The sequence below is a fragment of the Salvelinus alpinus genome, chromosome 2 (genome assembly GCF_045679555.1).
Source record: "Salvelinus alpinus chromosome 2, SLU_Salpinus.1, whole genome shotgun sequence".
NCBI lineage: Eukaryota > Metazoa > Chordata > Actinopteri > Salmoniformes > Salmonidae > Salvelinus > Salvelinus alpinus.
In genome coordinates, this window is record NC_092087.1 from 17,508,890 (window position 1) to 17,536,359 (window position 27,470).

Here is a 27,470-nt window from a genome sequence, read left to right on the forward strand (position 1 = left end):
TTAGAATTTTAAACAAAATTCTTTATGTACCAATCAACTGCACAAGACCATAACATAAAATGTACAATCAATGTGCCTACTCCATTGGACTGCTACAGGTACCAACCTGTACCTGAGACAATAAAAAGCATTATTGGCCTTCACTGTTTAATATTTTCACAGCAATCAGAAGACAGGGCTGCGTTCAGTACAAAAAAAACATACTCCAACATTCAATCAAATGGAAACGGTGCTGTTCTAAATGGCCAGTTAAAAAACGGGGAGGGGTTGGGTTGTGGAAGGCTGTCAGCATGGCCGCTTACCTTTAAATACGTCACTCACTTTCTTCAAGCATCAACCCGTCACACCCACGAAACAGAGCAAACCTACCGCAACATCTGTTCAAGAACGTTTTGGGGAAACGTGTCATTTAGTACAAACAGATAAACAATGTAGCAAATGTTCAATCAAACTGAACGCACCCCAGTCTTAACTGTTTTATATTTTCATAACAATCAAAAGACAGTCATTGAGGGCTCAGGCTGTCAAGAATAAGAAATATGAATTTGAGGAAAGCTGCTGTTTGATGTAAGACCTCTATCTCTGACCACTCTCTCTACAGTAGCCTTGCTCCAGCGCAATCTTCATGGATTACTATGTAGCCTTGCTCCAGCAAAAATAAAAACAGAAACCATCTCTCTGAACAGCTCCTTACTCATACAATGTTATGAACATAACTGCAGTCACACCAACCCACAACTCACAGCATACAGTTGTTGAGTCTCTCCAGATTCTGTCTACAGATTAGAATAACATTTCATGTAAATCTATATCAATCAGTGGATATGTAGCCAGATGGATATTTGAATGTCTCACCAATAAAAGGAGGTACAATTGTACATGAGCCAGAGGAGCTAAATTTAAAAAGACATGAGATTTAAAAAGATATGGCATATGAGAGAATATCTTAGCATATTACATGGTGTTTGTGTGGAAGCAAACAGCATAACCGTTATATCGTCATGACAACCAACAAGGAGAAACTTCTTCAGCTCAAAGGAAGCATCCACAGGCCCACCTCATCAATGAACTCCAGTCCATTTGAAAAGGCACAACATTAGCAAGTCTGTGTCTACTCAGCAACCCTGTCTGATAAGACAGAGAGCAAATTGTATGTAGTCCAACTTATGTCCTGTCTGTCACTCACGATGTGTCTTGAGGTTGTCTCCTGCCGCACTCTCCCTGGCAGATAGAAAACATTATCACAACCATTCACTGATATGAGACAAGGAAAGGTTCACACCTATAAACGAGACTGTATAGTGACTGGGGAGAATATCAGTCAGTATTTGGGGGTACCTGGAGGGAAACATGGATGCTTGGACACCTACCATCCGCTCCTGTGAGGTGCAGTGTCAGGTGTGCCTCCATTCTTTCCACCAGTACCTAAACGTTAGACAGCAATACAAGTTAGCTAGCTAGCACTTCATGGCAGCATGCCTTTCAGACATAGCTAACTAACGTTATAGAACTAAACTTGATGATGGTGGCAATTATTCGAATATGAATAACTAGCTAGTTTAGCACTCACCTTGTCGGTAATACATATCGTTCACAGTGTTTCCGTAAAATTTCCACGCGAAATGGATGGCAATGAGACTGACAACGAGCCAACTAAACAATATCTTGAATATTGACACTCTCATATCATTAGCCAGCCAGTCGTCAACAAATTCAGAAAGAAACGAAACAAACCCGTCCACAATGCGGGATAAAAACTCGAAATCCCAGGGCTCTTCCATTTTATAAAACAACACCCAAAATGTATGCTTTCTCAAAAAACATTTTATCTAAACCAGCTAGCTAACGTTAGTTAATATGACCAAGGCCGAGTAACTCTAAACCACTGATGTGTACTATAGCTAGCTATATGAACAGGGGCTAAACGCGTAACAGCTATCCAACGGGTGATGCGCTGACTGTTTCAAATCACCCCATTCGTCAAACAGATTGAGGAGGAAACTTTCAGTCACAGATGCAATAATATTTGCTTTACTGTTATGAAATACTTTTCATTTCAAATAACCGTACTATTATAATGAGATAACCAGTATCTCATATAGCTAGCTCTTGGTACAGTTAGCTACCTTTTGGGGGGGAATAGAATCCTCCGTGTCAAATCTGAAAGTATTATTTTGGTCTAGTTTTAGGGAATCGTGTCTGTACATGGCTGCGCATTGACGGCAACCAGCACGAATCGTAAACAAAAAACAAACAAAACTAAAAAGCGCACTGGAACGTACCCTGTCTGTGGGAGAGGGAGTTTCTCCCCTCATTGGTTTATTACTTGCTCCATCTAAATTACCATTGGACAATGAATCCCGTCACCATTGGGATTATGGATGTGCTGTTGTGAGTGGAAAAACAACTTGTTTACCAGTTAGTTATACCTTTCCCCCGATGATTTAACAACGGAATATCCAAACGTAAAATTAGTTTGTTAGATTATTTCAAGTTGTGTTAGTATTGTAGCTACATTGATAAAGTTAGGTATTTGCTAAAGCTACTATAGTTAACTAGCTGGCTGCTTTATTGTGTTCGGCAAACTGGGGGGGTTGGGAAGTACAGTAATTTACTGGAATGTATTTAGCTGGATGTTACGTAGTGAGGGTAGCTTTAGCCTGCAATAACATCTAAATCATCTAGCTAGTTAGGTACTTAATTTAGTTTTATTTAGCTAGCTAGCTAGCTAGATAGGTAATGTTAACTCATTAGCCCAAAATTGTTTTGCCTGCTAATCGTATTAATCCAGTTAGCTAGATAAAGGCATTTTAATTTAGAGCTAATGTTAGCTGTGATGTTTTCTGGTCTGTATAGCGATGCATATTGGCTTCAGCTGTTTTAGGAAATGAATTTAGCTAGTTAAATTAAGTTGAAGTTCAAAGTGTAGTAAATAAAGCTAATGTTGCCAGTAACAAACAGCTAACGTTACTTAAAAATGTTCCTACTACAGGAGCTTTAATCTGATCAAGATCCAGTGAGTGTTTGTTACCAAAACTAAACACACACTGCGTGTACAACAAATTAGGAACACCTGCACTTACCATGACATAGACTGACCAACGCTGTGTCACCTGTTAAATCCACTTCAAACAGTGTACACGAAGGGAAGGACACAGGTTAAATAAGGATTTTTAAGGCTTGAGGCATGGATTGTGTATATGTGCCATTCAGAGGGTGAATTGGCAAGACAAAATATTTAAGTGCATTTGAACCAGGTATGTTAGTAGGTGCCAGGTGCACTGTTTGAGTGTTTCAAGAACTGCAACGCTGCTGGGTTTTTCACACACAACAGTTTCCTGTGTGTATCAAGAATGGTCCACCACCCGAAGGACATCCAGCCAACTTTACACAACTGTGGGAAGCATTGGAGTCAACATGTGCCAGCATCCCTGTGGAACGCTTTTGACACCTTGTAGAGTCCATGCCCTGACTAATTTAGGCTGTTCTGAGGGCAAATGGGGTGCGCAACTCAATATTAGGAAGGTATTCCTAATTTTTTGTTCACTCTGTATGTCCTCTGACACTCTCCATAATGACCCATTTTAGGCTTGTCGTCTATCTAGGGCATTAGCTACTTGCATTACCAGTTTGTGGCTAGCTGCGTAGCTCGGTCGCTAGTGGTGTGCTGTTGTATGATGTCTGTTACTGTTAGTTAACTGAATATCAAATGAATGACTAGTATGCCAATGAATGCTTCCTTTTCTGTGATTTACAGTGTTTGTGATGTCAACATGGAGAGAGATGACAATCAAGAAAAGGGAGAGATGGAGGAGATAAAGAGTTGTGAGAATCCATCCTCTGACTGCACACTGTCAACTGGTAATGAAATGCCTTTCTAATAGCATGTGATATCTAATCTATAATGAAAGTTAGCTAATCTTTAATGACATCCAGCTGATCTTGACATGTCTCCACTCAGTAAGTAGGGGGATCAGCAGTGTTTGTGATTATTTTACTGAGTTCATTTGTCTGATTTTCAGGTTCTGCTGATCTCACTCCTGCTCTGCCCTCTGAAAATCACACAGTTCCTGAGCCTGCTGGGCCAGTGGGAAGAGACAACGACACCAATGTGACTTTAGAGGAGCCTAAGAATCCACCTCCATCAGATACTATGTGTGAGGAGGGGACCCAGGAACTAGAACCGGCCCCTGACCAGGAACTAGAACCGGCCCCTGACCAGGTAAAAGATGAAGAGACTGATGAGTGCAATAAGACAGAATATCAGAACAGTTCAGGTGGTCAACCAGAGACTGTGCCAGAAGAGGCTTCATCTTCAGCTGAAAATGTGCAGTACGACTCAGGGGAGTTTGTGGTCACTATGTTGGCCAGAGGTAAACTGGAGGAACAAGGTATGGGAGTGAAGGGGATGTCCTCTCCACTGTCAGAGACAGGCGCCACAGAGGCCCCCCCATCCCACCGTGATGAAGACGTGATGGCTGAGAGCTGGAGGCAGCACAGGAAGCATGTGTTTGTCCTGAGTGAGGCAGGGAAACCAATCTACTCCCGCTACGGCAGTGAAGAGGCCCTGTCGTCCACCATGGGAGTCATGATGGCACTGGTGTCCTTTGTCCAGAGTAGTGACAACATGATCCGCTCTGTCTACTCAGGTGAGACTTTCTAGAATTTCCTTACATTCTTGACTATGACTAAGTTACTGTAGGTGTTTTTGCATCATACTTTGCTCCTTCTGTACAGCTTTACATCATGCTGTTTCCCTGTGTCTCTACCTCTACTCTTCCCTCAGACGGGCACACGGTGGTGTTCATGCAGAAGGGTCCTCTGGTGCTGGTGTCTGTGTCAAGCAGCCGTCAGTCAGAGCAGCAGCTGCGTGCTGAGCTGCTGTACGTCTACTACCAGATCATCAGCATGCTCACCCAGGCCAGCATCACACGCATCTTCGAACACAAGAAGAACTATGACCTGCGGCGACTGCTGGCCGGCTCCGAGAAGATCCTGGATGGCCTCCTCAACCTGGTGGACTCAGACCCCAGCTTCCTGCTGGCAGCGGTGCACTGCCTGCCCCTGACATCCTCTCTCAGGGACTCCCTCAGCCAGATCCTACAGAAGGCCATCACCCCAAACCTGGTATTCTCCATCCTCATTGCCAAGAACCAGCTGCTCACCATTGTCCAGGAGAAGACGGTGATTGAGGACACCAGGCTGGAGCCTACTGACGTCCACCTGCTGCTCAACCTCATTGGGGCCTCCTCTGCCTTCCAGGCTGGAGAGATCTGGACTCCCATCTGCCTGCCTCTCTTTAACCCTGACTGTTACTTCTATGCCTACATCTCCTACCTGGACCCCCCAGAATGCACTGTGTGTCTGCTGCTGCTCTCCACGGATAAGGAGGCCTTTTATGCGGTGGCAGAGTGTAAGAGGAGGATAGAGGTGGCCATGCTGGCTCAGAGCTCCCTGAGCCTCATAGCCAAGGCCCACTCCTACAGCGTGAGCCAGGTGGGCGTCTCCGACCTCAGGCACTTCATGTACAAGCCCTTTGACGTGCCAGACAACCACAAGCAGCTCACCCAGTTCACCAGGTAGGTGGTATGTTTAGATTGTGCCGGTGTAACCTTCACCCAGTGAATGATTATGAATGATTCACATCTGTCTTTGTCATTTTACTACTTTCTTGCATGTTTTAACTAAATAGTGGTTCTGCATTTCTGTGTTAATGTGCAGAAAAATTTACCTACAAACATAATTACTCAAAGTAATGTCAAAGGGGAGATGTGTAGCACAGGAGGCTGCTGAGGGGAGGAGGGCTCATGATAATGGCTGGAACAAAGTGAATGGAATGGCATCTAATCCATGGAAACCATGTTCTAAGTATTTGATGCCATTCCACTGATTACACTCCAGCCATTACCAGGAGCCCGTCATCCCCAATGAAGGTGCCACCAACCTCCTGTGGTGTGTAGTACATCAAAATATGTCCCTCAGCAGGTCGGATCACATGCAGCCTCCAGTAGGCCTATTGCTTATGATTGCCATATTAACATTACAGAATCATATACATTGAAAGTGTATGATATCCATGATGATACTGATAAGATTGTGTCACTCTCACTGTAAGCGAAGCATGACTTCAATTATTTCCTATTTATCTTGATTGCCATCTTTGGGTTTCTTATTAGACAAGCCGTACCAGTGAGAACCAACTTGCAAAATCTAATAAAACAGGGAAAATAAATACTCACCATGCAATGCTGTGTCTTGCAAACTGAGTTATTGAAAGGCTAACAGTCTGACTTACGTTAGAGCAGCATGATCAAAGTGGGAGAAGCAAACATGTTTTATTTTTCGAAACACGCTGTTCTATGGCTATTTCTTTCTGATGTATACAATTGGCCGATATTGCACTGCATAATGTCTAAGGTCTTGCCCTGAACTTGTTTAAGACTTTTGATGTGCTGTTGATTTCAGCCCAGAGATGGAGGCTCCCTACAGCACGGAGGAGGAGAGGATGCGGCTGCTGGACCTGTACCGTTACATGCACGGTCGCATCCACAGCTCCTCCCGGCCCCTCAAGCTCATCTACCACGTGGCAGAGAGGGAAACCCTGCTGGCCTGGGTATGTCACTCCCACAGGGAATACACGTAGTGTTACTATGGGCAGGTCTATTGACTGAAGCCTGTTTTAGTCTGGAGGCTAGGGTCTCACAAACTTGCATTCTATTCCAGAGTTTACATTGCAGTATTTGAGCTATGTTGGATTGTTGCTAGCGTTCATGTTGCATACTTTTCGGCTCAATGGAACACAACAGTAATTTCAAGGAATTTGAAACTTATATATTTAAGGTTTAGTTTATTGTCATGATGTAGAACATTGGTAACTAAGAGCTGAATTGCAGTATACGGTCCATACCTAAATGAATAGACAATTAATAATAGTTTAAATGGACCTGCTAAGTAAACTAATTGCATACTCTGTCCATTTCTCTATAGGTCACAAGTAAATTTGAGTTGTACACTTGCTTCAGCCCCTTGGTGACTAAGGCCCGTGCCATTAACGCAATAACCAAGCTTCTACGTTGGATCAAGAAGGAGGAGGACCGTCTCTTTATTCGATACCCACCCAAGTATTCAACCACCCCCAACCCCAGCAAAAGCTCCCGCAAGTCTGACCAGCAGGATTCCACAGATAATGGCTTTGCGTCTCTACTATAGAGCTGGCTAGCCCTGGCTATTCCTCTGTCAACATAGTTTATACACTGGTTCTACTAGAAGAGGTGTTTGGCACTGACCACATCCTACATCTTTATGGACTTCATTGAACTTTGACCACTGGACTATTGAAGGATGACTTGCCTTCTTGAAACTGACTCTAGTATTATTTCTGTACCTTTATAAGAAAGCATGTTCAGTGTTAGTGCTTTTAGGTTACAACTTGGTCAGGAAAACTGTAAGGAGAAAGCAAACATTTTAAAATTGGCTAGTGGTGGAACTTTCAATAATATCGAATTGTTTTTATATTGTTTTATTCTATTGTGACAAAGGTGAGAACTCTTCTCGAAGGCATAATATCTGACTCATTACATACAACTATTGCAATTCAAGCTTTTGTGGTCATTGACACTGTAGCACATTACAAAAATGAAAGGACTACCTAGAACTACTCCTGAATTTCTTTTCAACTGCCTTGCCATCATACTTATTGCTAGAAACCTTAATGTTGACCGGATGACAAATAGGAAATTAATATAAAAAAGTTTGGTTATTGGTGGGATGAACAGAAAATGTAAATGTATCAAAGTCTTATTTTGAAATCGCATCCTCTAGACAACTGGAATTGGAAGGATTACCACTCTTGTATGTGTCTGGATAGTCTATGACATGACCTCTACATGTTCATTGTTCTCAGTTGATACAATTGTTTGACTGGCATGTTGTCTTTGCAATTTAGATTGTAAATAGTGTCGGTGTTCATACTTTAATTATGCTCTGGTAATAAACATTCAGTTACATTTTCTATCCTTAAAAATATTTTTACATCTGTGAGCCACATTTTCCCCCCACACTTTAATATTTGAGGATTACCAGAGTAAAGTACTTGATGGCTAAATGCTTTGTCTGGCCCACTGAGATCCTAGATTAGAGTTCCAATTTGTGGAGTTCTTTATTTAAAGACACTTGCTGCAAATTCTCCCGGCAGATCCCAGGATCAACTATGATGGAATGATGTGTTATTTCATGAGTGGTGGTGGTTCAGTCTTACCTGATTTGACTGTTAGGAATATTCTATCCAGAGTATTATGTTCAGTGAGTTCCTAAATAAATCCCAGGTTGCACAAACCACCATGTCATTTTATAACTGCATGTTAGATTTTAAGACTGAAAACAAACAACTGTTTTAAACAATATTTATTTGAGAAAATATTGTTTGACAGATTTTAGATCTTGTGGTATAATTCAAATGACAAGATCCAGAACTCCTTTGTGCCACCTAATAAACAGTCTAGTAGGTTAGTGCACTTATGCCTAGACAACTACAGGGTTTTGTGCCAACTGACCACTAGGAAAAATTGATACAAAGAGCTACAAAGCTTCCTACATCTTTTTCAATATTTATTTTTTTAAATAACAGACTCAATTGTCACAATATAAATTAAAATCTAATATTTAGATTTTTTTTGCATTCCTTAAATTACTTTGTGTATTATAAACACAGACATTTACATATATACAAATATGCATTACTTCTATATATGCACATAACCAAGTTTTCTTCATTTTTTTTCTTCATACCTATGGCTTCAGAGCTCAATCTACAAACCATTTCAAACTAACATTGTGCTTTTCAAGTCATTGGAGGGTTTGCAAATCATATCTTGCCACAGACTGGAATCCCAAGTTATTGACCTTATTGAAATGGTTGCAGTGACCCATTTCCTAAGTCATGACTAGACATTCAAAAGTCCTGTTCCATCAAATAGCTGCAACAAGCACACCACCACCATTTCATATAAAAGAAATAAACCCAGAAATAGCATCAATGTGTAAAAATGTATAAGAAGCATGGCATTTCAATGACAAATCTGAATATGCTTTGAATCAAGCAAATCCCCTTTGAGGATAAAATATATACAATGACTGTCTTGATTGACTTCGGGCTAAAACAAAAATGTATATTATTACTAGACTCATTGCAACAGAGTGGTTGTGTAAAGTACTAAAAAGTAATCACAATGAGTAATCAGATTTTATCTTAAAAAATATATATCCTAAAATCCATCTTTTAGGAACTCCTCCTTTCACATTTCCCCCCCAATTTCCCAAATTATAACATTCCCCCTAAAAACAAAAGGTCAGAGTCAACCAGATCATCACTCATTTAGGTAGTTGCAGCCAAATATATTGGCACCCTTGCACTTTTCTTAAAGAATTCTCAGTCTTCTAAAATAAGTAGAAATTACCAAAGAAAATGATGGTCTCCAAATGTTATTTGATTGTAAACATTGCAGAACCATACATTTTTTTGGGGGGGGCCTTCAGTTTACTTTTTTTTCTTCTGAAAATAAAAGCAAAATACCATGGACAACATTATTGGCATCTACAAGCTAATACTTGGTCGCACAGCCTTTGGCCAAGTTGACTGCAAAATAACACCATAAATGATCTTGCTGCACCTTTCTAGTGGCAATTTGGCCTACTCTTCAGCTGCAGACTGCTCCAATTCTGTAATGTTTGAGTCGTGCCTTCCACCAACTGCTGTTTTCAGATCTCTCCATAGGTTTTTGATGGGATTCAGATCTGGACTCCAGTACATTCCTGTGCTTATTGTTGAACCATTCCTGGGTGCTTTTTGATGTGTGTTTGGGTTTTTGTCCTGCTGGAAGACCCGCACCCTTCAAAAGAGACCCAGTTTTTGGACACCGAGTTGAACACCGTACTCCAAAACACCTTGCAAACATTCAAGGCCCTACGTACCAGAGGCGTCAAAGCAACCCCACAGCATTATCGAACCTTCCCCATGTTTGATTTTAGTGAGGGTGTTCTTTTCTTTGAATGCTTCATTTGGTCATTGGTAAACATAGGAAGACCCCACTCCTGAAAGAGACAAGAAAGCCCTGGGGTTGCTTTGCTGCCTCTGGGGTCCTTGAATGTGTACAAGACATCATCAAATCATGAGATTATCAGGTGTTTGAGTACAATGTTCAACCCAGTGTCCAAAAACTGGGTCTCTGTTGAAGGTTGTGGGTCTTCCAGCAGAACAACTCAAATACACATCAAAAAGCAGCCAGGAATGTTTCAAGAATAAAACAGTGAACTGTTCTGGAGTGGCCAGTGATAAGTCCAGAACTGAATCCCATCAAAAACCTATGGAGAGATCGGCACCACTCAAACATTGAAGAATTGGAGCAGTCTGCAGCTGAAGAGTGGGACAAATTGCCAGTAGAACAGTGCAGCAAGCTAATTATTTTTCAGTTAACTTAGCCAAAGGCTGGCCAACAAAGTATTAGCTCCTGACAATAATGTTGTCCATTCCATTTGCTTTTATTTTCTAAATTAGAATTGTTAACTGAAGTTTCCCCATAGCAAAATGGTGTACAGCAATGTTGACAATCCAATAGGAACATTATTTGAGAAGAAAGTTAATTATTTAAGAAAACTGTATATTGAACCACTCAAATTCCATGTCCACCTACTAGTAAATGAATGAAGAAAATGTTATTTTCTCACTGAAGATTTGTGTTATTGGTGAGGGTTTGAGCAGTCCTAGCCAGACAGTTTGCAGTGGATTTACAGACTGACACTAAAATCCTTCATATAAAATTGGAGGGGTTGAAAGTGAGGTTCCCCTTGACGTGGTTGATAACGTGGTTCAGGTGTATCATGGCACGGTCGTATGCCGTGTGTACAGACTTGCGGACGCTGGGCTTCTTGCCCTCCATCAGGCGCAGTTTGTCCACCGTGTCATCCATCCCCATTTGCAGCAACTTGTCCCGTGGCAGCCATTGCCTAAAAGGAAGAAAGAGGGTTCAAAAGAACACAAAAACATACAATAGCAATCAATAGACACACACATCAACTACCTCAAAAAACTGCCGTAGCTAATTAATGTGAGACTAAGCTTTCAGCAGAACACTCGTCTTGAATTTCTTACCAGGTCCTTTTGGTGTCGAAGAACAGCACAAGGTAGTGCCTCTCCCCGGTCTCCTTCTGCCTCCGCTCCCCCAGTTTTAGCACGTCCCCAGGAGGCACGGGGATGGGGATGCCATTGTGAAGAAGCCCTTCCTGAGGCATGTCTGGGTCAACAACCTGGGGAAACACATTGGCAGTTTATGTACCCTGTTAGTCTCTGTGGTACAACAATGGGCGAGTTGGTTTTGCATCGGCCGATGCCACGGTTGGGCAGGGTTTGCACATTTTAGACCATTCCATTGCTCATAAAATGAAAACTACACCCACCTCAGGCAACGAGTCATGCAAAACCAACTCGCTGAATGACTGGTGAGGTCAGCATAGACTACATCGGGGCGGCAGGTAGCCTAGTGGTTAGAGCACTGGGCCAGTAACCGACAGGTTGAATCCCCGAGCTGACAAGGTAAAAATCTGTCATTCTGCCCCTGAACAAGGCAGTTAACCCACTGCTCCTAGGCTGTCATTGTAAATAAGTATTTGTTTGTAACGGACTTGCCTAGTTAAATAAAAGGTTAAAAAAAAAAATGTAAACATCTAAAATGAGGATTGTAACTTATCAACCATTGCTTGTGCCAACCCCCCAAAAATATTGAAAATCAGGCCAACCCTCTTATTGCAATGAATAAGTGACTGAACTCATGTTCTCACCATTGCTGGGTATGATGGATATCCACGACACTTAGCCCAGACCAGGTCGAGTGGTGTGAGCTCGGTGTCACTATCAAAGGGCAAGAGCATACTTCCCCCTGAGCACAAACACAAAGATGTGGGATGTTGAACTGGAAAAATGGAAATGGTTGATGGAAAAATTATTTTCTGTAATGATATTTAGAATTTTACAGGATTTACTATAATGTATACATCTATATTTGCCAATACACGATTTACTGGAAGTTGAAATTGGAGCTCTTTTGTCTGACCCTAAGGTCTGTGGTGCCTGAACACACTCACCTGAGCCTCCATTCTGGCTCTCTGGGACTTTAGCCAGAGCTGGTTTACCACGGCTGCGTTTGGGTGGCGGGGGGACACTTTATCCATAGACAGAACAAAGGAAAGAGGTATGTTATTTCTGAACATATTCCATCTTGGAAATCAATCTACATTTCAGAGGTATCATGTGTTTAGTGGGATCCTCACCTATGTTTTTGGTCATTGGATGCTATGTCTGAGGAGTCATCTTTGTGCTTTCCTAGACCATTTGTAAAGCCTAGTAGAATACAAATTCTGTACATCATCATTATGATCTTCCCTCTCTTCCCTTATGCAACTCACAAATAAAGGGTAAAGACATGGTTTCCTTAATAACAAGTAATAACTTATTACTCATCGCCTACAGCTTTAATAAAATGACAGAGCAAATGTAAATAAAAAAATGTGTATCTACCTTCCACTTTGACAAGGGGGAGGGGCTTGTCTCCCTCGCTGTCAGAGCTGGGCCTTCTGGACCTCAGGCGGTGGGATGACGGTAAGGAGGGAGTGGGGGGAGGGGCAGGGGTGGAAAGGGAAGTCTCACTGGGAGGTTTTGTAATGGTGGGGGAACTGTCCAATCCATTGGTTTTACCCTCAGTGGTCCCTACATACTGTAACTGAGCTGCTCTAATCTTTGCCAGTCTCGCTCCATTTTTAGCTTTCTTGAACAGAACAGATGTCCGCCGGCCAACTCCAATCAAAGGACAGGCGTTAGTGGGGGGACTGGGAGTCTGTGAAGGAGAGAACTTTTGAGAATCGTCCTTCTGTTTGCACGGTGTCGCTGTCTCCTCAACTTCAGCATCATCGTCACTCTGCCCTTTTCCCCCACTCGGCGAGGATCTCTGGCGTTTGTAAGAGCGCCCTGGTGACCTCCGTCCTGCGGTCACAAGGCCCGGTACGGGTGGCTCAGGTGGGGCATCGCCTTGCAGGGGGGACGACGCTGGGCATGAAGGCTCTAGTGTTGGTGGAGAGGCATCTACAAGAAGGAAACATGCATTCACTTTGTTAGAATAATAAAATCAGAAATGCACAACAGCAAAATCATTAGCTAATTAAACTAACACATCCATACCAGAAAGACTAGTAGAGTTGGACAGCAACAATCCCATGAACAATCAAAGTACATCCCTTTTACCTTTCCCCGGAGTAGAGGCTGATGTTAAAGGACTGTTCTCCACATTGTCCTTCTTTCCCTTTTCTTCCTCCTCTTCCTCTTCTTCTTCTTTCCCGTTGTGCGACTGTGAGCGCTGTTGTTTGTGCGTGACCGTGTTGATCTCTCTACGCAGCAGCCGGATGCGTTTGGTTCGTCCTCCACTGGAGCGCATGGATGCCACCATGTCCAGCTTCTCCAGCAGGGCCTTCAGCTGCTCCTCTGTGGACAGGTGGAGCCTGTTGTCTGGATCCAGGAGAGAGTCCACTGTACAGAACACAAAGGCCGTAAAAGAGAGAACAGGTAGATGAGATGAAGGATGAGAAAAAGTCATTTCTGCAATGAAAAGCGCGATAGAAATTCAATCAATAATAATTATTTGTTATGTGTTTTACGATTGTGAAAGGCAGATTTTTCACCGGAAGCCATTCCAAGGCCAACCCAGTTGGTGTGCTCTGCTCACCGTCCTCCCAGGTGCATTGGTAGAAGCCGTGCTTGTTGGGAGAGTCTGGGAGGTGCATGCCCGTGCTGGGGTCCAACCCGATGCTCTGCGCCTGTCTGTGGGCGTGGCGGAGGACGGCTCCTCCCACCTCCCGTAGGTGCAGGGCGGCTTGGTGGAACGCGGTCTCCTTGGAGTTGTACCTCAGGCAGTTGGACACCATGAGGTTAAAGTCCCCCTCCAGGTCGGCTGTGGAGCAGTAGGCATGGGCCTCCAGTTTGGCACGCATGCTGGATAAATCCATGGGCTTGGAGATGAACTCCAGATAGTCTGGCACCTTCAATTAAAAACATACAAATTAACAGACTATTCAAGAAAAGAAGGAGACAACTGCAGTACTACTTGCTGAATTTTAAATCAATGCAAAAAGTGACCCATTTATCTAACCCTACTAACCTCTGCTAGATTGACAGGCTGAGAGAAAATCTGTGCTGTGTCCTTCTCCTGAAGCTGGTCCAGGGTGGAACGCAGCAGTATTAACACAGGGGTCAACTTCAGCTCCAGAGCAGCCTGTTGAAGTTTCATCTGAAGGGAGAGAGAGAGAAAGAGGGGGAGAGAAAGAGGGAATATGAAAGGGTGCAGAGTAATTTAAGAAAAGACATAAGAACGATACAGTGATTGTAAAAGTTAATTATTTTCATACGGTATATGCAGATGGTAACTCATGATTATATAATATGTTGACATTTTACACGGTGTCCTCTGACTGAAACAGTACCTGCTCTCTCTTTAGTCTCTCTCTCTTGCGGACGAGTTCCACCAGAAGCCGGGCTCTCTCCAGGTCCTGCCGCAACTTCTGCCAGTACCGTAGCTCCTCCCTCGCCGCACAAAGCTTCTCATCTGGTTCCCTCTGAACACACGCACACACACATTCAGCTTCACAATTTCTATTTCACCATCAACATGAGATCTATAATTGACTTTGGGTCTCTCTCTCCCTCCCTGTATCTTCCTGACCTGCTCAGCAGTCTTGTGAGCCTGCAGATGCGAGTGCAGACGCCGGATGAGAGGCATGCCGTTTCGGGACTGACGTTTCAGCAACCAGTAGTTGTGAAGCCTCTGCATGAACTGGTTCTTCCTCTGGACAGCAACCCCAATGCAAATCTTGTTCAGCCTGTTTACAACATAGCAATAACTGTTAATCATACGTTGGCATCCTTCCACTGTATAGGTGATGTATTAATAGTTAGTATAAGGCAGCTGTACTGTTACATTAAACATGCTAAATAAATACACAAAAATGTGCTTTCTACACTGAGATTACTACAAGCAAATATAGTTATAAGGAAAACTACTGCTACTGGGAGTGGTGTGTTAGGAGAAGGGGTGTCTGAGGTCAGACCTGTGAGAGGGGATTTGAGGCACCAGCAGCACAGGCACAGCAGAGCGACGGGTCGTCTGACCAGCTAGGCTCTTCTTTCCTTTCTTCTTCTTCTGGCCTTTGGGAGTCTTTTTACTGGGCGGTGCCGGGGGGCTCTGAGTGTATGACCTTTGACCCCTGTTCCCCCTGCCTCCCACCAGCCTTCCCTCCACAGCCTCATCACCTGACCCATCTCGCCGTGACCCGACTGGGGAGTGATTCTCACAGAAGGCAGTCTTCTTCACAGAGAAGGTGGTTCCGTTGGCCCCAGTCTCCCGGACCGGGTCGATCTTCATGAAGAGGCCAGCCTTCTGGGCACAGCTGACATGGAAGGCCCGGTAACAGTTGGCCTTGTGGCACTGGATGGACGCGCCCCGGCCTTTCTGCTTGCACAGGTAGCAGGTGAGCTTCCAGCGGGCTGAGGGGATGTTCTTCACCCCCTCCACTGGCTCCAGGAATACCATGTTGGCAAAGCACACCTCTGGGATCCATATGGCACAGACAACATGGGCCCAGCGTCCATCACTAGTCTGTTTGAAGGCACCTCCCCGATTGGGGCAGAGCACACAGTCCACAGGGCGCGAGGGGGACTGCAGACAGCAGCGGCACAGCCACTGGCCCTCAGGGATGTAGGGCACACCGTAACACTCCTGGTGGACGGCCAGGTTGCAGATGTCACAGAATAGGATGACGTTGCTGTTGAGACACTCGTCGTCCAGGCAGACGCAGCAGAAGGCGTCCTCGTCTATGGCACTCTGGGACAGGGCCTGGCTCCGTGACTCCAGGATGGACTCCCTCTCCAGACGGTCGATCAGCAGCTCAAAGGTGTCCGGGGAGACGGACGCGTGGCCATCAGATACTCTCTTCTGGTTGACCATCTCCAGCCAGGCCAGGTCCTCCTCGTCCATGTCGTACTCTGCCTCACAGTCCTGCTCCTCCCCTGACTTCTCTACGAAACGGTAGTAGGCCACAGGTAGGGGAGGTGTGTCTAAAGGACACGGGCAGTCAAGCACGCGGAAGGTTGGCTCGGGGAGAGGGCTTTGGTGAGAAGGGTGTTGGGAGGAATTGGTGTGGCTTTGAGTGTACTGCTGACTGCCAGAACGTCGGCTCTGGTGAGATGAGGTTTTGCTTTCCCTCCTGCGGCCCTTTGGGTTGGGAGGTTTGCGCCCTGGTCTGGCTCTGCTCTGGGTTTGTTCGCTGTTCTCTTTGTTACTGTTGCACTCAACAATGTCCTGAGCCATCATCTCATCCTCTGTGATGACTGGCAGAGGGTCGGTGATGCTGATCCTGTGAAGCCTTCCATCCAGGTCCACCTCCACCATCTTCTGGGCCTGAGCATAGGTCAAAGTTTCTCTAGATGGAGATAGCTGCAGTCTATAGGGGGAAGGTGGCCGCAGCTGAACACTGGAGTCCCTGCCCCTCCCCCTCCCTCTACCCCTGCCCATCTCAAGGCCAACTACTCCTGGCCTGCATCCCCTCCTCCGCAGCCTCCCCATGGGGGTTTGCACTAGCTTCCTAGATTGGAGAGGGCGAGGAGGACAGCGAGGAGGACGGAGTTCTGCAAAAGAAGGAAAGAAAAAACCTAATCTGCTAAATTCATAATTTCACAATAAGTCAATAGAGGAACTAATTAGAAGATATCATTCATAACATTTCAAATGTAGGCTGATTACATATCACATTAGGAGTTGACAGATAAGGAAAACCCACCAGAGTAAATTTGAAACAGTCAAACACCAACTTATCAACATACTATAGCTAATCCACTCTCCAGTGCCAGCCAATGAGATATATTTTCTAACTATCTTTAGTGCATTCGGAAAGCATTCAGACCCCACGTTACAGCCTTATTCTAAAATGTATTAAGTTAATTGTTGTCCTCATCACATCTACATACAAAAACCGGTTTAGACATTTTTGAAAGTCTATTAAAAACAGAACTACCTTATTTACACAAGCATTCAGACCCTTTGCTATGAGTCGAAATTGAGCTCAGGTGCATCTTGTTTCCATTGATCATCCTTCAGTCCACCTGTGGTAAATTAAATCGATTAGACATTTGGAAAGGCACACACCTGTGTATATAAAAAGTCCCACAGTTGACAGTGCATGTCAGAGCAAAAACCAAGCCATGAGGTCGAAGGAATTGTCTGTAGAGCTTCAAAACAGGATTGTCGAGGCACAGATCTGGGGAAGGGTACCAAAGCATTTCTGCAGCATTGAAGGTCCCCAAGAACACAGTGGCCTCCATCATTCTTGAAGGTTCCTAGAGCTGGCCGCCTGGCCAAACAATCGGGGGAGAAGGGCCTTGGTCAGGGAGGTCAGGAAGCTTGTAGCATCATACCCAAGCAGACATGAGGCTGTATTCGCTGCCAAAGGTGCTTCAACAAAGTACTGAGTAAAGGGTCTGAATACTTATGTAAATGTGACAGGTTTTTAGAAATTTGGCAAATATATTAAAAATTAAAAACAGTTTTTGCTTTGTCATTATGGGGTATTGTGTGTAGATTGATGATGGAGAAAAAACAATTTCATCCATTTTAGAATAAGGCTGTAACGTAACAAAATGTGGAAAAAGTCGAGAGTTCTGAATACTTTCCGAATGCATTGTATCAAAACACAAGAGTATGTAGACAACCTTTAAAATTGTGGATTTGGCTATTTTAGCCACACCCATTGCTGACAGGTGTATAAAATTCAAGCACATAGCCATGCAATCTATATAGAAAAACATTGTCAGTAGAATGGCCTTACTGAAGAGCTCAGTGACTTTCAACGTGGCACCCTCATAGAATGCCACCTTTCCAACAAGTCAGTATTTTTTTTTGCAGAGCTGCCTTGGTCAACTGTGAGTGCTGTTATTGTGAAGTGGAAACTTCTAGGAGCAACAATGGCTCACCAACGAAGTGGTAGGCCACATAAGCTAATTCCATATCTGGCAGTCCGACGGACGAATCTGGGTTTGGCGATGCCAGAACGCTACCTGCCCGAATGCATAGTGCCAACTGTAAAGTTTGGTGGAGGAGGAATAATTGTTTGGGGCTGTTTTACATGATTCAGGCAAGGCCCCTTTAGTTAGGGTTAATAGGGTTAACCATTTGGGAAAGGCCCTTTGCTGTTTCAGCATGACAATGCCCCCGTGCACAAAGTGAGGTCATACATAAATGGCTTGTCGAGATCAGTGTGGAAGAACTTGACTGGCACTGACCTCAACCCCATGGAACACCTTTGGGATGAATTGGAACGCAGACTGCGAGCCAGGCCTAATCGCCCAACATCAGTGCCTGACCTCACTACTGCTCGTGGCTGAATGGAAGCAAGTCCCCGCGGCAATGTTCCTACGTCTAGTGGAAAGCCTTCCCAGAAGAGTGGAGGCTGTTTTGGCAGCAAAAGGGGGGACCAACTCCATATTAATGCCCATGATTTTGGAATGAGATGCTTGACGAGTAGGTGTCCACATACTTTTGGTCATGTAGTGTATATATAAAATAGACAGAGAGCTAGCGAGAGCCGGCAGTTTATTAGGTACACCCATCTAGTACCAGGTCAGACACCCCTTTCCCTCCAGAACAGCCTAAATTATTTGGGGCATGGAAACGTTGCTCAAATATTATCAAGGGACCTAACGTGTGCCAGGAAAACATTCACCACATCATTACACCACCAGCCTCTACCATTGACACCACGCAGGATGGGGCCATGGACTCATGCCCTTTACACCAAATCCTGACTCTGACATCAGCATAACGCAACAGGAACCGGGATTTGTCGGATCAGGCGATGTTTTTCCACTCCGCAAAATGTCCAGTGTTGGTGATGGCATGCCCACCGGAGCCTCTTCTTTTTTTTTTTGCTGAAAGGAGTGCAATAGCCCATCCGTGACAAGTACAGACAACTTGTGTTTTCTGAGATGCCGTTCTGCACTCCACTGTTGTACTGCGCCATTATTTTCCTGTTTGTAGCCCGCCTGTTAGCTTGCAAGATTCTTTCCATTCTCCTTTGACCGCGCATCAACGAGCTGTTTTACCCACAGGACTGCCTCGGACTGGATTTGTATTTTTTGTCACACCATTATCGGTAAACCCTAGACACTGTCGTGCATGAAAAGCCCAGGAGGCCGGCCGTTTCTGAGACACTGGAACCGGCAAGCCTGGCACTGGCGCTCAAAGTCGCTTAGGAGTGGGTCTAGGGTTTCCGGGATGGTGGTATTGATGTGAGCCATGAAGTGCTTTGAAAGGCTGGTCATGGCTAAAACTGAAGAACATACGCACATCCAGCTACTTTCCGCAGGTTCTGGAGTTGTAGGCAAACTCATGGAAAACAGAATGGAAAACGCTGCACACTGCTGCTCACATCAACACCATGATCCCGGACACCCTAGACACACTCCAATTTGCATACAGCTCAAACAGGTGACGCAATCTCAATTACACTCCACACTGCCCTTTCCCACCTGGACAAAAGGAAGACCTATGTGAGAATGCTGTTCATTGATTACCGCTCAGCATTCAACACCATAGCACATTCAACGCTCATCACTAAGCTAAGGACCCTGGGACTAAACAGCTCCCTCTGCAACTGGATCCTGGACTTCCTGACAGGCCAACCCCAAGGTGGTAAGGGTAGACAACAACACATCTGCCTCTGTGATCCTCAACATGGGGGCCCCTCAAGGGTGAGTGCAAGGTCCCCTCCTGTATCCCGTTCACCCACGACTGCGTGGTCAAGCACAACTCCAACACCATCATTAAGTTTGCCGACGATCACCGACAACGACGAGACAGCTTATATGGAGGAGGTGAGAGACAACAACCTCTACCGCAACGTGAGCAAGATAAAGGAGCTGATCATAGACTACAGGAAAAGGAGGGCTGAGCACGCACCCATTCACATCGACTGGGCTGTAGTGGATCCTTTGTGTCCACCAACAAACTCTCATGGTCCACCAACAAACTCTCATGGTCCAAACACACCAAGACAGTCGTGAAGAGGGCACAACAACGCCTTTTCTCCCTCAGGAGACTGAAAATATATGGCATGGGTCCTCTGATCCTCAAAAAAATTCTACAGCTGCACCACCGAGAGCATCTTGACTGGTTACATCACTGCCTTGTATGGCAACTGCTCGGCATCTGACCGTAAGCTAGTGTGTATGGCCCATCACTGGGGCCAAGTGTCCAGCCATCCAGGACCTTTATACCAGGCAGTGTCAGAGGAAGGCCCTAAAAATTGTCAAAGACTCCAGGCACCCAAGTCAGTCTTCGCTCTGCTACCACACGGCAAGTGGAACCGGAGCGTCAAGTCTACAGTAGGTCCAAAAGGCTCCTTAACAGCTTATACTCCCAAGTCATAAGACTGCTCAACAATGAAATAAATGGCTCCCCAGACAATTTGCATTGCATTCGTTTTACACAGCTGCTACTCGCTGTTTATCATCTATGCATAGTCACTTTACCCCTACTTACATGTACAGTACCAATCAAAAGTTTAGACACCTACTCATTCAAGGGTTTTTCTTTATTTTTACCATTTTCTACATTGTAGAATAATAGTTAAGAAATCAAAACTATTAAATAACACATATGGAATCATGTATCATCACAGCCTGGAGGCATGTGAGGTCATTGTTCTGTTGAAAAACAAATGATACTCCCACTAAGCGCAAACCAGATGGGATGGCATATCGCTGCAGAATGCTGTGGTAGCCATGCTGGTTAAGTGTGCCTTGAATTCTAAATAAAATCACTGACAGTGTCACCAGCAAAGTACCACCACACCTCTTCCTCCATGTGTAACAGTATAACTTCAGTCCGTCCCCTCGCCCCGACCCGGGCGCGAACCAGGGACCCTCTGCACACATTAACAACAGTCACCCACGAAGCATCGTTACCCATCGCTCCAAAAAAGCCGCGGCCCTTGCAGAGCAAGGGGAACCACTACTTCAAGGTTTCAGAGCAAGTGACGTCACCGACTGAAAGGCTGCTAGCGTGCACCACCGCTACCTAACAAGCCATTTCACATCGGTTACACATGCTTCACGGTGGGAACCACATAGAGATCATCCATTCACTTACTGTGTCTCACAAAGACACGGCAGTTGAACCAAAAATCTCAAATTTGGACTCATTAGACCAAAGGACAAATTTGCACCGGTCTAGTGTCCATTGAGCGTGTTTCTTGGCCCAAGCAAGTCTTTTATTGGTGTCCTTTAGTAGTGGTTTCTTTGCAGCAATTTGACCATAAAGGCCTGATTCACACAGTCTCCTCTGAACAGTTGATGTTGAGATGTGTCTGTTACTTGAACTCTGTGATGCTTCACAGAGTTATTTGGGCTGCAATTTCTGAGGCTGGTAACTAATGAACGTAACCTCTGCAGCAGAAGTGAATCTGGGCTTTCCTGTCCTGTGGCGGTGCTCATGAGAGCCAGTTTCATCATAGCGCTTGATGGTTTTTGGGACTGCACTTGAAGAAACTTTCAAAGTTCTTAATTTTCTGGATTGACTGACCTTCATGTCTTAAAGTAATGATGGACTGTCATTTCTCTTTTCTTATTTGAGCTGTTCTTGCCATAATATGGACTTGGTCTTTTACCAAATCTTCTGCATTTACAAAATATATATTTCACCTTTATTTAAACAGGTAGGCAAGTTGAGAACAAGTTCTCATTTACAACTGCGACCTGGCCAAGATAAAGCAAAGCGACAAAAACACAGAGTTACACATGGGATAAACAAACGTAGTCAATAACACAATAGAAAAATCTGTATACAGTGTGTGCAAATGAAGTAAGGAGGTAAGGCAATAAATAGGCCAATAGTGGTGAAGTAATTAGAATTTAGCAATTTACACTGAAGTGATATACAGTTGAAGTCGGAAGTTTACATACACCTTATCCAAATACATTTAAACTCAGTTTTTCACAATTACTGGCATTTATTCCTAGTAAAAAGTCCCTGTCTTAGGTCAGTTAGGATCACAACCTCATTTTAAGAATGTGAAATGTCAGAATAATAGTAGAGAGAATTATTTATTTCAGCTTTTATTTCTTTCATTACATTCCCAGTGGGTCAGAAGTTTACATACACTCAATTAGTATTTGGTAGCATTGCCTTTAAATTGTTTAACTTGGGTCAAACGTTTCAGGTAGCCATCCACAAGCTTCCCACAATAAGTTGGGTGAATTTTGGCCCATTCCTCCTGACAGAGCTGGCGTAACTGAGTCAGGTTTGTAGGCCTCCTTACTCGCACACGCTTTTTCAGTTCTGCCCCAAAAATGTATATAGGATTGAGGTCAGGGCTTTGTTGAGGGCCACTCCAAAACAATGGTCATTATGGCCAAACAGTTCTATTTTTGTTTCATCAGACCAGAGCACATTTCTCCAAAAAGTACGATCTTTGTCCCCATGTGCAGTTGCAAACCGTAGTCTGCCTTTTTTATGGCGGTTTTGGAGCAGTGGCTTCTTCCTTGCTGAGCGGCCTTTCAGGTTATGTCGATATATGACTCATTTTACTGTGGATATAGATACTTTTGTACCTGTTTCCTCCAGCATCTTCACAAGGTCCTTTGCTGTTGTTCTGGGATTGATTTGCACTTTTCGCACCAAAGTACAATCATCTCGAGGAAACAGAACGTGTCTCCTTCCTGAGCGGTATGACGGCTGCGTGGTCCCATGGTGTCTATACGTGCGTACTATTGTTTGTACAGATGAACCTGGTATCTTCAGGCGTTTGGAAATTGCTCCCAAGGATGAACCAGACTTGTGGAGGTCTACATTTTTTTTCTGAGGTCTTGGCTGATTTATTTAGATTTTCCCATGGTGTCAAGCAAAGAGGCACTGAGTTTGAAGGTAGGCCTTGAAATACATCCACAGGTACACCTCCAATTGACACAAATGATGTCAATTAGCCTATCAGAAGCTTCTAAAGCCATGACATCATTTTCTGGAATTTTCCAAGCTGTTTAAAGGCACAGCAACTTAGTGTATGTAAACTTCTCACCCACTGGAATTGTGATACAGTGAATTATAAGTGAAATAATCTGTCTGTTAACAATTGTTGGGAAAATGACTTGTGTCATGCACAAAGTAGATGTCCTAACCGACTTGCCAAAACTATAGTTTGTTAACAACAACTTTGTGGAGTGGTTGAAAAACGAGTTTTAATGACTCCAACCTAAGTGTATGTAAACTTCTGACTTCAACTGTATGTGCAGATGAGGATGTGCAAGTAGAAATACTGGTGTGCATAAGAGCAGAAAAACAAAAACAAATATGGGGATGAGGCAGGTAGTTGGTTGGACGGGCTATTTACAGATGGGCTGTGTACAGTTGCAGCGATCGGTAAGCTGCTCTGACTGCTGACGCTTAAAGTTAGTGAGGGAGATATGAGTCTCCAGCTTCAGTGATTTTTGCAATTCGTTCCAGTCATTGGCAGCAGAGAACTGGAAGGAAAGGCGGCCAAAGGAGGTGTTGGGGATGACCAGTGAAATATACCTGCTGGAGCGCGTGCTACGGGTGGGTGTTGCTATGGTGACAAGTGAGCTGAGATAAGGCAGAGCTTTACCTAGCAAAGAATTATGGATGACCTGGAGGCAGTGGGTTTGGCGATGAATATGTAGCGAGGACCAGCCAACGAGAGCATACAGGTCGCGTCGGTGGGTAGTATATGGGGCTTTGGTGACAAAACGGATGGCACTGTGATAGACTACATCCAATTTGCTGAGTAGAGTGTTGGAGGCTATTTTGTAAATTACGTCGCTGAAGTCATGGATAGGTAGGATAGTCAGTTTTACGAGGGAATGTTTGGCAGCATGAGTGAAGGAGGCTTTGTTGCAGAATAGGAAGCAGATTCTAGATTTAACTTTGGATTGGAGATGCTTAATGTGAGTCTGGAAGTAGAGTTTACAGTCTAGCCAGACACCTAGGTATTTATAGTTGTCCACATATTCTAAGTCAGAACCGTCCAGAGTAGTGATGCTAGTCAGGCGGGTGCAGGCAGCGATCGGTTGAAGAGCATGCATTTCGTTTGACTAGCATTCAAGAGCAGTTGGAGGCCACGGAAGGAGTGTTGTATGGCGTTGAAGCTCGTTTGGAGGTTTGTTAACACAGTATCCCGAGGGGCCAGACGTATACAGAATGGTGTTGTCTGCGTAGAGGTGGATCAAAGAAGCACCCGCAGCAAGAGCGACATCATTGATATATACAGAGAAAAGAGTCGGCCCGAGAATTGAACCCTGTGGCACCCCCATAGAGACTGCCAGAGGTCCGGACAACAGGCCTTCCGATTTGACACACTGACCTCTATCTGAGAAGTAGTTAGTGAACCAGGCGAGGCAGTCATTAGAGAAACCAAGGCTGTTGACTCTGCCGATAAGAATACGGTGATTGACAGAGTCAAAAGCCTTGGCCAGGTCGATGAAGACGGCTGCACAATACTGTCTTTTATCGATGGCGGTTATGATATCGTTTAAGACCTTGAGCGTGGCTGAGGTGCACCCGTGACCAGCTCGGAAACCAGATTGCATAGTGGAGAAGGTACAGTGGGATTCGAAATAGTTGGTGATCTGTTTGTTCACTTGGCTTTCAAAGACTTTAGAAAGGCAGGGCAAGATGGCTATAGGTCTGTAACAGTTTGGGTCTAGAGTGTCTCCCCCTTTGAAGAGGGGGATGACCGCAGCCGCTTTCCAATCTTTAGGAATCTCAGGGGGGGCTTGGGCCAATTGCTGTGGGGGGTGCAGAGCTGTTGGCCGGGGTTGGGGTAGCCAGGTGCAAAGCATGGCCAGCCGTAGAGAAATGCTTATTAAAATTCTTGATTATCGTGTATTTATCAGTGGTGAGTCTTTCCTAGTCTCAATGCAGTGGGCAGCTGTGAGGAGGTACTCTTATTCTCCATGGACTTTACAGTGTCCCAAAACTTTTTGGAATTAGTGCTGCAGGATGCAAATTTCTGTTTGAAAACGCTAGCCTTTGCTTTCCTAACTGACTATGTACATTGGTTCCTGACTTCCCTGAAAAGTTGCATATCGCAGGGACTATTTGAAGCGAGTGCAGTACGCCACAGGGTGATTTTGTGCTCGTCAAGGGCAGTCAAGTCTGGAGTGAACCAAGGGCTATATCTGTTCTTAGTTCTACATTTTTTGAAAGGGGCATGCTTATTTAAGATGGTGAGGAAAGCACTTTAAAGAACAACCAGGCATCCTCTACTGATGGGATAAGGTCAATATCCTTCCAGGATACCCGGGCCAGGTCGATTAGAAAGGCCTACTCGCTGAAGTGTTTTAGGGAGCGTTTGACAGTGATGAGGGGTGGTCTTTGACCGCGGAACCATAACGGATGCAGGCAATGAGGCAGTGGTCGCTGAGATCCTGTTTGAAAACAGCAGAGGTGTATTTAGAGGGCAAGTTGGTCAAGATGATATCTATGAGGGTTCCCATGTTTACAGATTTGGGGTTGTACCTGGTAGGTTCCTTGATAATTTGTGTGAGATTGAGGGCATCTAGCTTAGATTGTAGGACGGCCGGGGTGTTAAGCATATCCCAATTTAGGTCACCTAGCAGTACGAACTCTTGACGATAGATGGGGTGCAATCAATTCACATCCCTACCTTGTCACAACACAACTGATTGGCTCAAACACATTAAGTAAAGAAATTCCACAAATGAACTTTTAACAAGGCACACCTGTTAATTGAAATACATTCCAGGTGAGTACCTCATGAAGCTGGTTGAGAGAATGCCAAGAGTGTGCAAAGCTGTCATCAAGGCAAAGGGTGGCTACTTTGAAGAATCTCAAACACATTTTTGGTTACAACATGATTCCATGTGTAAAAATAATAGTAAAAATAAATAAAAACCCTTGAATGAGTAGGTGTCCAAACTTTTGACTGGTACTGTACATATTACCTCAATTACCTTGACTTTCCTGTACCAGCACATATGACTTGGTACCGGTACCCCCTGTATACAGACTCGTTATTGTTATTTTATTCAGTTACTTCTTTATTTTTTACACTTGTTTATTTAGTAAATATTTTCTTAACGGAATTGTTGGTTAAGTGCTTGTCAGTACACCAGTAGGTCTACACGATTTGATTTGGAGGTCACTCATTTTGCCCATTCTAAAGTTCAATTAACAGTAACTGAATACCCTGATGCCTGTCTGCCTGCTTTATATAGCATGTCACGAACACGTGACTCACCTTCTGTAGGACCGAACCATTTTCGTGAATGTGGTGGTTGTACCTAATAAACTGGTCACTGAGTGTATAAATACACATCATTGGTGCCAGTCTGCAGCAAGTTTGTGCAAGACAAGAGGCTCACATGAACGTGTGCATTACATTCTATTTCTGGACAAAATAGCCACACAGCAAAAAATATTTGGCCTACTGATTTTACTAGTCATCTGCAATCTCAAACAAATTATGTGTTTTTCTGATATGCGATTAATTTATCTAAAAGTAATTTGGTATTACACTACAAGATTTTAGAACCTGCGAACGTTACACTCGAGAGTACATATCGGCATCCAATCACGGCTCGAGACCATTGCACACGTATTTTTCTTACCAATCAACTGCTCGTATTATTTTCTATTTTTTGCTTACAGCTGAACATAAGACATAGTTGGGTTGCGGGGCGCTAAATACCAAACCGAGTATCCCGACTGTCAGCCATTTTATCCGTTCAACAACATTTGCAGTCAACACTATTATTGTGAACTGATACGCAACCGATAAAAACAATGGCAACAGCACAACCGGGGCACTATAGCCAGGTTAACACTGCACAACTGTACACTTGCAATATCGGCTAGATTGCCGCAATATGTGCGTCCTCGTATGTGTACGCAGGCTACAGACCCTTCAGTATAACTAGGTTAGCGCAAACTAGCTTGCACATAACTAGCTCGACATGACGAACGCCACATCTTATGAAGCAAAAACAAACAAGTCAGCCATAATGTCGGAAGTGTTTACCTTGTTTAACGTGATCCTATGGTATGCGCGAGCCAGAGAAAGGTAATATTAGGTAGCTAATGTTGAAATACGACCGAAACGGACCTCCTAATAACAAGCTATGGCATTGCTAGCCGGTAATTTCAGGGGCGACAGCGTCATCTTCAGCACTTCAGTCCTCCATGGTGACTTCAGACAAATGCTCAAACTCGACCTGGTTACATATCTGTGATTTAGACTTTTTCAACTGGAAATACATACACTAATTGTTACATAAAATTATGTAAGATGTGTCAGGTTGATGTAGCTAGCTAGATATTCAGTCAAGATGGCTTGAAAAATACGCCCCTTTG

General features: G+C 44.3%; 3 protein-coding genes across 8 annotated transcripts; 1 reads left to right on the forward strand and 2 right to left on the reverse strand.

Annotated features, from left to right (window-relative positions):
* LOC139555179 (T-cell leukemia translocation-altered gene protein homolog) lies at positions 1–1,937 on the reverse strand. The gene is made up of 3 exons (XM_071368763.1): positions 1,571–1,937; positions 1,371–1,425; positions 1–1,221 (listed from the first exon to the last, which is right to left on the reverse strand). The coding sequence occupies exons 1-3, from the start codon at positions 1,779–1,781 to the stop codon at positions 1,179–1,181; spliced, it is 309 nt and encodes a 102-aa protein (XP_071224864.1). The 5' UTR covers positions 1,782–1,937; the 3' UTR covers positions 1–1,178.
* Positions 1,938–2,257: 320 nt separating this feature from the next.
* LOC139555118 (vacuolar fusion protein MON1 homolog B-like) lies at positions 2,258–8,011 on the forward strand. 4 transcript variants are annotated; one of them, XM_071368621.1, is made up of 6 exons: positions 2,258–2,391; positions 3,758–3,861; positions 4,023–4,649; positions 4,787–5,579; positions 6,466–6,613; positions 6,988–8,011. In XM_071368621.1, the coding sequence occupies exons 1-6, from the start codon at positions 2,354–2,356 to the stop codon at positions 7,207–7,209; spliced, it is 1,932 nt and encodes a 643-aa protein (XP_071224722.1). In that variant the 5' UTR covers positions 2,258–2,353; the 3' UTR covers positions 7,210–8,011. The 4 variants fall into 4 exon arrangements, with proteins under 4 accessions (XP_071224722.1, XP_071224732.1, XP_071224750.1 ...); XM_071368631.1 differs by having other exon boundaries at positions 2,362–2,465; XM_071368649.1 differs by lacking the exon at positions 2,258–2,391 and adding an exon at positions 3,126–3,257.
* A 2,709-nt stretch (positions 8,012–10,720) lies between these two features.
* On the reverse strand, positions 10,721–27,469 carry LOC139555099 (bromodomain and PHD finger-containing protein 3-like). Of its 3 annotated transcripts, XM_071368599.1 has the most exons (14): positions 27,139–27,465; positions 17,107–17,194; positions 15,145–16,720; positions 14,760–14,916; positions 14,521–14,652; positions 14,199–14,327; positions 13,767–14,079; positions 13,289–13,570; positions 12,569–13,129; positions 12,322–12,391; positions 12,136–12,212; positions 11,833–11,963; positions 11,147–11,301; positions 10,721–11,001 (listed from the first exon to the last, which is right to left on the reverse strand). In XM_071368599.1, the coding sequence occupies exons 3-14, from the start codon at positions 16,656–16,658 to the stop codon at positions 10,806–10,808; spliced, it is 3,717 nt and encodes a 1,238-aa protein (XP_071224700.1). In that variant the 5' UTR covers positions 16,659–16,720; positions 17,107–17,194; positions 27,139–27,465; the 3' UTR covers positions 10,721–10,805. The 3 variants fall into 3 exon arrangements, with proteins under 3 accessions (XP_071224700.1, XP_071224707.1, XP_071224694.1); XM_071368606.1 differs by lacking the exon at positions 17,107–17,194 and having other exon boundaries at positions 11,833–11,930; positions 27,139–27,469; XM_071368593.1 differs by lacking the exon at positions 17,107–17,194 and having other exon boundaries at positions 27,139–27,469.
* Position 27,470: the final 1 nt, after the last annotated feature.

Excerpts from the sequence above, each read along its gene's own strand:
- LOC139555179 (XM_071368763.1), bottom strand. The coding sequence starts at position 1,781 with ATGGAAGAGCCCTGGGATTTCGAGTTTTTATCCCGCATTGTGGACGGG. Across the intron at positions 1,426-1,570 it reads CGATATGTATTACCGACAAG|GTACTGGTGGAAAGAATGGA; the intron begins GTGAGTGCTAAA and ends TCTAACGTTTAG. Across the intron at positions 1,222-1,370 it reads GCACCTCACAGGAGCGGATG|GGAGAGTGCGGCAGGAGACA; the intron begins GTAGGTGTCCAA and ends TCTATCTGCCAG.
- LOC139555118 (XM_071368621.1), top strand. The coding sequence starts at position 2,354 with ATGAATCCCGTCACCATTGGGATTATGGATGTGCTGTT. Across the intron at positions 5,580-6,465 it reads CAGCTCACCCAGTTCACCAG|CCCAGAGATGGAGGCTCCCT; the intron begins GTAGGTGGTATG and ends TGTTGATTTCAG. Across the intron at positions 6,614-6,987 it reads GGGAAACCCTGCTGGCCTGG|GTCACAAGTAAATTTGAGTT; the intron begins GTATGTCACTCC and ends ATTTCTCTATAG.
- LOC139555099 (XM_071368593.1), bottom strand. The coding sequence starts at position 16,658 with ATGGGGAGGCTGCGGAGGAGGGGATGCAGGCCAGGAGTAGTTGGCCTT. Across the intron at positions 13,130-13,288 it reads AGCCTCTACTCCGGGGAAAG|ATGCCTCTCCACCAACACTA; the intron begins GTAAAAGGGATG and ends TCCTTCTTGTAG. Across the intron at positions 12,213-12,321 it reads TCCAATGACCAAAAACATAG|TGTCCCCCCGCCACCCAAAC; the intron begins GTGAGGATCCCA and ends CTATGGATAAAG.